Source organism: Amblyomma mixtum, chromosome 2 (assembly GCF_055824585.1).
Source record: "Amblyomma mixtum isolate Tamu chromosome 2, ASM5582458v1, whole genome shotgun sequence".
In the NCBI taxonomy this organism is placed as follows: Eukaryota; Metazoa; Arthropoda; class Arachnida; order Ixodida; family Ixodidae; genus Amblyomma; species Amblyomma mixtum.
In genome coordinates this window covers 120933419-120944138 of record NC_143013.1, presented here as the reverse complement: position 1 = coordinate 120944138, position 10720 = coordinate 120933419, and the positions used below count along the sequence as shown (strand labels likewise).

Below are 10720 nucleotides of genomic sequence, written 5' to 3'. Positions count from 1 at the left end.
CTTATACTCGAGTCAAATAACTTTGAGTTTAATGGCCAGCACTACGTACAAATAAGCGGAACATCAATGGGAACAAAAATTGGACCAAATTACGCTAATATATTCATGGCCGCACTTGAGACAGAATTCCTCAATAGTTCTCCATACAAACCGATATTTTACAGAAGGTTCATAGATGACATATTCATGATCTGGACACACGGGGAGGAAAAGCTAACGAAATTTATTTCCAACTTCAACAACGATCACACTAGCATCTCGTTTTGATCTTCATATTCAGCTTCGTCTTTGAATTTTCTTGATGTCCAGGTGACTATCACGGGAAACAAACTTGAGACGACGGTTTACAGAAAACCCACGGACCGACATCAGTACTTGCACTTCCAGAGCAGTCACACCCGACATTGTAAAACCTCCATCGCTCACAGTCAGTCCCTACGTTTCCGGAGGATTTGCTCTAAAGATGACGACTTTGAATCAAACTGCGAGCAACTCCGGTAAGACCTAGCCCGACAGAAACACCCATTGTCAGTTATCGACGATTCAATCAAGAAAGCTACAAGGCATGACCGGCGCGAACTCATAAATGGCAAGAAGAAGCCACGCCCGAACTCTCAAGTCAATCTTGTCCTTACACATTCGGCGTCAATTCCCAATATTAATGCAGTTCTTAAGAAACACCACAACATCCTTCCACAGAGTGAAAGGATGAAAGAAGTCATCCCTGCTCCGCCACGCGTTGTGTATAGGCGTGCAAGGAACATCCGTGATATAACATCATCTACAATCGGGAACCGTAGCTTCAGAGGATCTGCGCCATGCAATAAACCTAGGTGTAAACTCTGTCCGATGAGGGAAACAACTACTAGCGCCGAAAGCACAGCGTCATCCTTCTCATTCCACATAAAAGGCAACTTCTCATGCGACAGCGCTAATGTTGTCTACCTCCTGGAATGTGGCACCTGTGAAGCTCAGTACGTGGGACAAACAGTTACACCGTTCAGAATTCGCATCAACAATCACAGATCACATGTGCGGACGCAGCCAAATCTCCCACTTTCAAAACACATGAACAACCTTGGGCATCCATTCGATAACTTTAAAGCTATTGTACTTCAATCGGGGTTCAAAACGCATTATGAGCGCGAGAGCTGTGAATCATACCTGATTCACAAATTTAACACATTCTCAAGCGGCATCAACGAAACAGTAGGCCGGCTATCATGCTTACACCCCTAAGTGCCAAATAATTATCCAAGACATGTTGATGGCAGAGACTGACAGAACGGGCGTCAGAAAGCATGGCAAGCATTTCTTTCTTCTTTTTTTCATGTCACATGCATTGCAACGTATTTAGTGTTTTTTTTGTTTTTTAAGTATTTTTGTATTGTATTTTCATGCCTTGCAATGCATTGTCACGCATTGCTCTTCTGCGCGCGTTCACGCGCAGTGAAGAATTACATTTGTTCGACACAGTACATTGTACTTGCCACTGACTGCAGTTCGTTTCTGGTGTTGTGTGTGTGTGTTTGTTGTTAGCCTTGCGTCTTTTTCTTTTGTTGTGTATTGAGTAGTTGTGTAAGGATTCTCCTTTTTTTGTGTATTGAGTGGTTGTTTAAGGATTCAGTAGTCATTAGAAACTTGTGTTTTTTCCTAATGACCTATCTTGGTTTCTGTGGCTGTTGGCTTCTGTCATATTTACAACGAGCCCCTCATACCCCTTCCCTTGTTTCCTTAATTGCTTAGCGAGGGCCTCGATTCTGGCAGCCTTGACGCCATAGGAAGCATAAGAGGGTTCTCACACAGCTTCCACCCTCTCCGTTCGATGACGTTCTACGTCACACCTGCGGTAAATCAGGACGTTCTACGTCCGCCGCTTATGAACGTGGGTGGCGCTGATGAACACTCTCAAGGTTAGGTTACTTGTAAACATAAATACCCCCGAAAGCAGAAGGTCTGACAGCCGTCGCCGTAGCTCGATTCCCTTTCCGGCTTTCGAGCAGGACGGTCACGGAATGTCAGGCTCTTCAGGAGCGGTTTCAGCGGCCCAGCCGGGCCGCGGTACTAGGGGTGTTGCCAACGACGACAAGGAATATCAAGTGCTTCTTCCTCAGCTACCAACAGGTCGTGTTGTTTTAAATACCATTTTTTTGCATGCAGATGTGCGGTATCGACCGTATCGTGTGGAACATTTCCGAGATGCGCTGGCTGGCTTATCGCTGCTGTCCGAGGTAGTCGCCCTGGGGGCGTATCAAATGAGCCATGTGTGGGCAGTGACATTCAAAAGCGGCGACGGTGTGAAAAAGATACTCAGCGAGGGCGACATAAAAGTGAAAGAGCGGCGCTGTGTGGTCATCGACCCCACCAATCAAGACATTCACCTGAAGCTACACTGGATGCTGCATAACGTGCCAGCTGAAGACATACGCCATGCCTTTTCATCATATGGAAAGGTCACTGAAGTTGCAAGGGAACGGTGGCGAGTTCAAGGCGTACAGGACAAAGGGTCGTCGACGCGACTGGTGACTCTTAGGCTCAAAACGGGCCTGTCGGTCGACGATTTGCCCCATCAGGTGCGCATTGCTGGGGAGCAGGCACTAGTTGTTGTCCCGGGGAGGGCTCCGCTTTGCCTTCGGTGCCGCAACACAGGCCACGTACGGCGAGAATGTCGTGTACCGCGTTGTGCGCTTTGCCGGCGCTACGGGCATGACGAGTCCGAGTGTGTCAGGACGTACGCCAGTGTCACTGGACTGAGAGGGAAAGAGGATGTTTCCGAACTCCTCATGGACGAGGCTGACGCCGAAGAAGCTTCAGGTGGTAACGACAGCGTGCCGAAGGCTGCACCTGAACTGCCTCCTGAGAGCGCCAATACGGAGAAAAAGCAGGAGGATGTCGAGCACTGCAAAGAAGGTTCCAGCAACCAAGCAGTCAAAAGCGTAGGTGAGCCGGAAGAGACACCCGAGGTTGAGGAGGGCGTGGTCGATATGGACGGCGTCGAGGCAAGCGGAGCAACTGGTATAAGATCGAGCAAGGAAATGTTAAACGACGGCGAGCTCCTTTCTCCCAGCAACGATGAACCGCCACCTAAAACGGTGGGGGGACGCCGGGCGTCACTACGCCCGAAACCTAACATCCCGCCGGACAGAAGACCGGCGGCACAACCGCCCCCGTAGACACCGGGACGTGTGCCTCAGAGGGCTCCTAGGAGCACAACGCCAAGCAATGGACGGTCAAGCAGCGGTGTGCTCGCGCGACGCTACCAAGGTACGAGAGAGGAGACAGTGTTGAGCATGTTGTACTGTATGCTGCGCGCAAAGAGCATTTCTGGCTACTGCTACGCGTCACATGTCTCTCTCCACTGCACGATCTGTCTGTTCCTGCTCTTAAATGATAGCCAAAATGGAGAAAACACTAAAGGTTGCCACCATTAATGTTCGAGGTCTTTCAGCAAGGCGGCGACAATACCAGCTCAGCCGCATCTGCCTAGACAATGAGCTTGACATTGTGGCTGTGCAAGAAACGAAAGTTGAGAGCCAGGAGCAGACAGATCGTATGGTTGCAGCGTTTACAGCGCATTATAATGTTTCTATTTGCCATGCTGTAGGTACATCTGGTGGTTGTGCCGTCTTAACACGTAAATGCGCTGGCATTTTTGAGGAGTCGCTAACTGTCAGTGAAAATGGGCGTCTGATTGTTTTAAACTTTCTTTTTGCCGGTTCGCAATGGCGACTGATATGTGTGTATGCACCAAATGATATGCAAGACCGAATTATTTTTTTCGAAAACCTTGAACCCTACATCAAATGTAATAGTGCTGTTATTTTACTGGGTGATTTCAACTGTGTCTGTTTTGTGGACGATCGTGCAAACAACCTCCACGTTAGAGACAAAAGCGCTGAACTGTTGAACACGCTAATCAATGAACATAACCTTGAAGATGTTGGCATGGTTTTATCAAAGGCGGGAAAACGACAATACACACATTTTCAGGGGAAAAGTCATGCGAGACTAGACCGAGCGTATCTGTCACTGGATCTGATACCTCTTTGTAACTGTTATTCCGTTACACCTGTATCCTTTAGTGACCACTGTATGGTGTCCTTTACGCTAGGGACGAAAAGAAAGCAATCAAAGTTTAATTGGCAATTGTGGAAGCTTAATGCTAAACTGCTCGAAGATGACACTTTCGTTAATAGCGTAAAAGAAAAGATTGACGATGTGTTGACGAGGGAGCCCGCGCAGAACGCGGTCGCGTGGGAGGAACTAAAAATCCAAGTAAAAATGATGGCGATTGAAAGGGGCACTATCCGACGCTACAACGAAACGTTAAAGGAAAAAGAGCTCAAACGGCAGCTTGAATGGCTAGTAAGGATGGAAGGAGAGGAACCCGGCGCGTACACTACTGAAGTAAGCAAAGTTAAAAGCGAACTGGAAGTTCTTGATGTGGAAAAATACAAAGCAGCAGTGATTCGCGCACGTGCAGAAAAGTTATGGCTGGGGGAAAGCCCAAATAGACGGGCGCTGGGCGATGAAAAACGATACGCGACGAAGAAGGAAATCAAACAGATATCTTATCAACATGAAATCAGTTCTGATAGCGCGGTAATTGCAAGGGCATTCGTCGAGCACTATAGGTATCTTTTTGGCGGCGCAAAACAAGTGCAAAGTGGATTTGAAGAGTTTCTTGCTCACATGCCGAAGTTAGAAGATGAAACTAAAGAGAGCCTGGAAGGTGCTATAAGCAAGGACGAAATTGTGACCGCGATAAAGGAATTACCTGTAGGCAAGTCACCCGGGCCCGATGGCTTAAGTGCAGCCTTTTACAAGGCTTTTACGCCCGAGCTGTCAGTGATTTTACAGCGTGTGTACGCAGAAGCGTACGAGGAAAATAGACTGCCTCCTTCTTTTAGGACAAGTCACATGGTGCTAATACCAAAAACAGAAGACCCAGAGAAGCTGTTGTCGGTTGAGTCATACAGGCCAATTACATTAACAAACACCGATTATAAAATTTTAATGAAAGTTTTGGCGAAGAGAACCCAAACAGTAATTAAAAGTCTTGTGGGGCCTCACCAAACATGCGGAATCAAGGGCCGCACGATCACAACTAATACTCATATTGCGAGAAGTGTTTTAGAGTGCTGCGACGCGTTCACAGGCCGAGTTGCTATGCTGCAGCTCGACCTGGCGAAGGCTTTTGACCAGGTCTCGCATGAAATAATGTTTGAGGTACTAAAACATACTAATATCGGCAGCGTGATTATTGAAGGTGTCAGGAGGGCTTACAGCGACTGTACAACGCGTATTGTAATAAACAGGTCGCTCAGCGAACTTGTTCCTGTTCAATCATCAGTGAGGCAAGGCTGCCCACTCTCCCCACTGTTGTTCACCTTGTACCTTGAACCCTTTTGTGTTGCTCTGTTGCGCTGTGCAAGCATTCATGGCTTCAAACTGCAGTCATCAGAAGTTAAAGTGTTAGCTTACGCAGATGACATCGCTGTATTTTGCGAGGACAGAAGTAGTGTCCTTGAGGTAGTTCAAGTAGCAGACAAATTTTGCAAACAGACGGGCTCCCAGATTAATTGGGAAAAGAGCGTTGGCTTCTGGCACGGCACCTGGGACATGACTCCGGGCTATTTTGCAAATATGACTTGGACGGCGACACCAGCTAAATACCTGGGTGTCCCACAACAGTATTACAAAGGAAATAACGAATACTGGAAGGCAGAAATGGAGACTGAAAGAAAAGACTGCATCATGGCAAGGTCGCGGTTTCTCGATGTTTGCGCGGGCTACAGTGTGCAATGTATTTCTTGTCGCAAAGATTTGGTATATATTACAAGTTCTCTTCATGTCACGTGCGAATGTGCAAAAAATGCGCAGGGTTTTTGCGGTATTCATTTGGGGCTCGAGTTGGGAGAGGGTTAGTCGTTCAAATCTTTTTCGATCCGTTCGCAGTGGAGGACTTGGCTTATCAAACTTGTTTGTTAGACAAATTGTGTCACGTTTCTTTTTCTTACGGGACCAAAGTGATGGTTTTTTGCGGACAATGTTACATGTTCGACTGGCTAGAACTTTACCTGATTTCATCGTTACCACTAGTGATGCTGTGAATCGTGGCGTAACTGGTTATCTGCACGAAATTGTTGTGTCATATCGCGTACTAACAGCTCGGTTTTCTTTGCAGTACTTGTCTTTGGTTAACAAAAAGAAATTGTACAAAGATTTAATTGACGTCATGATGCCAGTCCCACTGTACAGAACGGTGTACTGCGGAGGCCCAGGAGATGATGTTTTGAAAAGAGTGAAAAAGATGCCAATAAGAGGTTCTATTAAAACTTTCTTTTTCAAGCTACACACTAATACTCTTTCAGTAAAGACGTGGCTCGAGGACAAAGGAATTTTTGTGCCCTGGACATTAAACTGTCTTTTGTGCAAAAAACAAGAAACCATTGAACACGTTTTCATTGAATGCTGGGATCCGATCTTTCTCTGGGACATTTTACAACGCACACTTAAAAAAGAACTACCAATTACCCCTTCAGGAATCAGGTTTTTAACTGCAGAGACTGATGATGACACACCGTATGACATGTTCATGCTCCTGGGCCTCCACAGTTTGTGGAAGACAAGGATGGCGGTTCGACATGCGGATATGGTTGTTCGTTCTGCCCGTGAAAATTTTATTGAGAGTGTCACATACGTTGCGGAGGTGTATCGCGCACTAGAGGAGCCGCCGCAATGGATGGCTGTTCTTGAGGATTTGGTGAACCTTAAAAAATTTTAACCACGCCAGGTCTGCCTGTACTGGCGTGTTTTATTCGTGTCTGTATTGTTTGAACTGTTGTCTAAGGAGGCAATAAAGAAAAAAAAAAGCCGTAGCTCAGAGGTAGAACACCGGACGCGTAATTCGGAGGTCGTGGGTTCGGATCCCACCGGCGGCATGTGGTTGTCTTTTCTTCTGCTTTTCTAATCAATTAGCTTTAAGCGATGACATATTCAGTGATATTCTAAATTGATCAACACCACAAAATAAATAAAAAAATCCCCTGTGCCCCTTGGTCTCTGTGGCTGTTGGCTTCTGTCATATTTACAACGAGCCCCTCATGCCCCTTCCTTGTTTGCTATCTTGTATAGTGTTGTGCTGCCACAACCCTTCTCTGAGTGCGATTTTTCGTATTCTTGTGTAGTAGCGTTTTCTTTTTTGTTGACATTCCTGCGGACCCTCATGCCTAGAACTTTCGCCTGAAATGTTGCCTTCTCGCTGTGCGGCTGCCAGGCGCTTCGCGCGTGTCGCCACAATGCGTCCTGAGCGCCATTTTGTAAAGTCTTGTGCAGTAAAGGTTTTTTTTTTGTCACAACCCTGTGGCAGCTGTGCGCTGTAGAGGTTCGCGCTTCTCATCGACTTTTCTGTCGTTACCTCCTTCCGAACACCTGCCGCCGTTTCAAGTTGTAACCAAATTTTTTTCTTTCTTTTTTTAACCTCTCCCCTCACCACTGTTTGTGTTTTTGTTTTGACACATTTTTCTGTGCCTCGCGGATGCTTTAAAAGCCTTTTTTTTCATATACTGTAATACACTCGAAAAAGGCTGGTCCTCCAGCCGAAACGTCGTGAATTAAACCTTGTTATGTTTTTCAGGATCTGGTGACTTTATCTTATATTAATCAATCAGCTGCCAAAGAATAATTTTTTAATTCACGCAGCACCAGCTCGCGACAGCTTACCACCCACAAACCAATGGGCTTACGGAAAGGTTCAACCGCACGCTCACCGACATGTTAGCCATGTACGTATCGCCAGACCACCGAGATTGGGACGCAGCCTTGCCTTATGTGACATTTGCATATAACTCTTCCCTTCATGACAGAACAGGCTATTCTCCTTTCTACCTTTTGTTTGGTAGGCATCCCACCTTGCCTTTGGACACACTCATGCCGCCTTCTTCAGCCCCCACCACTGCTTACGCTCGGGACGCCATCTCCCAGGCCACGCTGGCGCGCCAAATAGCACGTAGTAGGCTCCAAGCCTCTCAAGTTTCCCAGAAGTCAGCCTACGACCGCCGTCACCAGGCCGTCGAATATACCCCAGGATCACTCGTCCTTCTCTGGACGCCCTCTCGCAGCGTCGGTCTCTCCGAGAAGCTCCTTTCGCACTACCGTGGCCCTTACCGTGTCGTGCGCCGTGTTACCGACGTGAACTATGAAATTGCTCCCCTTGAAACCTCGCCCTCGTCATCTGGCGCCACCACCGACATCGTCCACGTCTGTCGCCTTAAACCTTACCACGACGCTCATACGTCGCCGCCCTAACGCCGAGACGGCGTCTCAGCAGCCGGGGGTCCTGATGCGGGTAGACGACGACGACGAAGAGCGATGGCAAGAGTGCGAAGAGTAGAAGACGACAACAAAGTTCGGACTGTGTTCTCGGTGCCGCTCGCAGCTGTTCTTGTCTATTTGTAAATATCTGTAAATATATTCTTTTCCGCAACAATATATATATATATATATATATATATATATATATATATATATATATAAGCCACCTAATCAGGGACATTTTGCTCCCGGATTTTTCGTTCCTGCCAGTACCGACGGTATCGCTTTTGTTGTGGCACGGAACCCTTAAGCTGTCGCTTAATAGCGAATCGTGTCGAACTACACGTCGTAGCTATACGTCGACATCATTACATTCGTAATGTGCCCTGAGGTCTGCGTCGATGCCTTCTGTTGAGGGAGCCGTTCAATAGTTTCTTTGAACTCGTGGTTGCTAAACTGATTATCAATAACGCATCATCTTTTGCACATGAAAGTTTTTGTTGTCTAGTGTGTGGTCAAACAGGCATAAATGAAATGAAATTATATGCTCACTCTGCAAAGATGAGCATTCGGTGGTACTGCTGGTGGCCACCCCAGTGTATACATCATCTACCTGTCCGGCACACATTCCAAGTTACACAATCCATTCACCAGCTTTGCACAAAATACCCCTGTCCTGTGCGTATACACTGAATTCGCGGGCATGCCCAGGATCCGCATAATATTCATGTGGATGCAATGACACACCTTGACACATCCGATATCCCGCCACCTTCCCCTCTTCCCTCAGATCCGTTCCTGTCCCATGTTTCCGAGAAACAGTCTTTGCGTCAGCGAACACGTGCCCTAATTCCTCCGTGTTCGTACCCTCTCCCCCGGAGTCTCACTCGGGAGGAGGAGGTATCTGTGCGCCGGATTCGGGCAGGAGCGGCTCTGACTCCTTCTGTGCGTCATCGGTGGCGTGACAAACATTACGAAGTGACAGACAAGTGTCCCCATTGTGGTGCTGCGCCCGACCAGTGTGATGAAAAACACTTGCTGTGGACTTGCCCGGCTACAGCTTCCGTGAGACGACGTTTACTAAGAAAGGTTGGCCTGCGATGGGACGTTGCAGACGACCATACCAAGTGGACTCTAGATAATCGCTATATCACGAACTTTTGCCGCTTTTTAAGCGAGGCTTGTTTGCCCTCCTTTTTATAACTCTCTTTCCTTTTTCATTATGCCTGATGGCAAACAGCTCGAATAAAAAAAAAATACATCATCTACCTGTTCACTGTGCATGATACTGTTACGAAGCAGGTGACGAAGAAGCGGGCTGTGGCGCCGGACGGAGCGCTCGCGCTAGGCTCGCAGCCATTAAATTAATATTTCTTCCGTAATCATGTCGTTCTGTTCCTTGGCTTGCCACCTCGTATCATTTGGTGTGAGGTGCGGAGTACATCGTCATCCTGGTCTCTGGAGCATCGCACCTTTTGTTCGCAAAAAAAAACGTGGACAAAACAGACAAACATAACAGGACCAGCGCCAACTCGGGACTGGCATGTAGACACGGCGATGAGGTTGACACATACAAAGGCTGGTTCGGTGCGAGAGCTTCGAGACAGTAAAGGGCCCATTGTTGAAGAGCATATTTCGTCTCTTCGCCGGCCGAGAGAACATGGACTTCGCCGTCCGGCTCGCCCCAGCTCGACTTGACCAGAACTGACCAGCCGCTTTCACCCCCGCCCCATCCGCAGCCCCGAACATAAGAGACGGCGACAAGGACCAGACCCGTTATGACCCGACGACGACAAGAACCAAGACGGCACCCCTGCCAAAGCTGTCCGGCGAGTCCATAAACCTGGACCTTCGGCTCTGGGCGACCGACCGCTGGCCCTGAAGCTCCGGGGGCAACTCTTCATCAGACCATCTCATCCATCATGGTGGCAAGCCTTTCATTTTCTTCTATTCCTTCTGACCATCCTCACCGTCAGCTCATGCTTCAGAATTCACGTAATCGATCGGGACGATCGCTCGGTGGCCCCGGGTAATGTTACGAAGAAGATGACGAAGAAGCGGGCTGTGGCGCGGGTCGGAGCGCTCGCGCTAGGCTCGCAGGCATTAAAATGTTATTTAAACTTTCATCACGTCATGTCGTTCCTTGGCTTACCACCTCGTGTCAATATTGTCTCCATAGTGAACATGAAATTGCTTTTCCTGGCAGAAAGATTCTTTCATAACAAAGAGGGAATTCTCCGAGTACTTACCAGCTAAACGCCTTCAGCGTGAGATTAGAGTGCATGCAATAATCAAACTTCGTTAATTCTTTCTCTCATGTCAAGTTAATCCACAACATGCACTCTCACACCGTACCTGCATTGCTCACTACTTTCATGCTTAAGAAATTGACAATTGTTGCATT

General features: G+C 47.7%; 1 protein-coding gene across 1 annotated transcript; it reads left to right on the top strand.

The window, feature by feature from the left end:
• Positions 1-2015: 2015 nt before the first annotated feature.
• On the top strand, positions 2016-3173 carry LOC149360733 (uncharacterized). The gene has a single exon (XM_089567905.1). The coding sequence runs from the start codon at positions 2016-2018 to the stop codon at positions 3171-3173; it is 1158 nt and encodes a 385-aa protein (XP_089424031.1).
• Positions 3174-10720: the final 7547 nt, after the last annotated feature.

Excerpts from the sequence above, each read along its gene's own strand:
- LOC149360733 (XM_089567905.1), top strand. The coding sequence starts at position 2,016 with ATGTCAGGCTCTTCAGGAGCGGTTTCAGCGGCCCAGCCGGGCCGCGGT.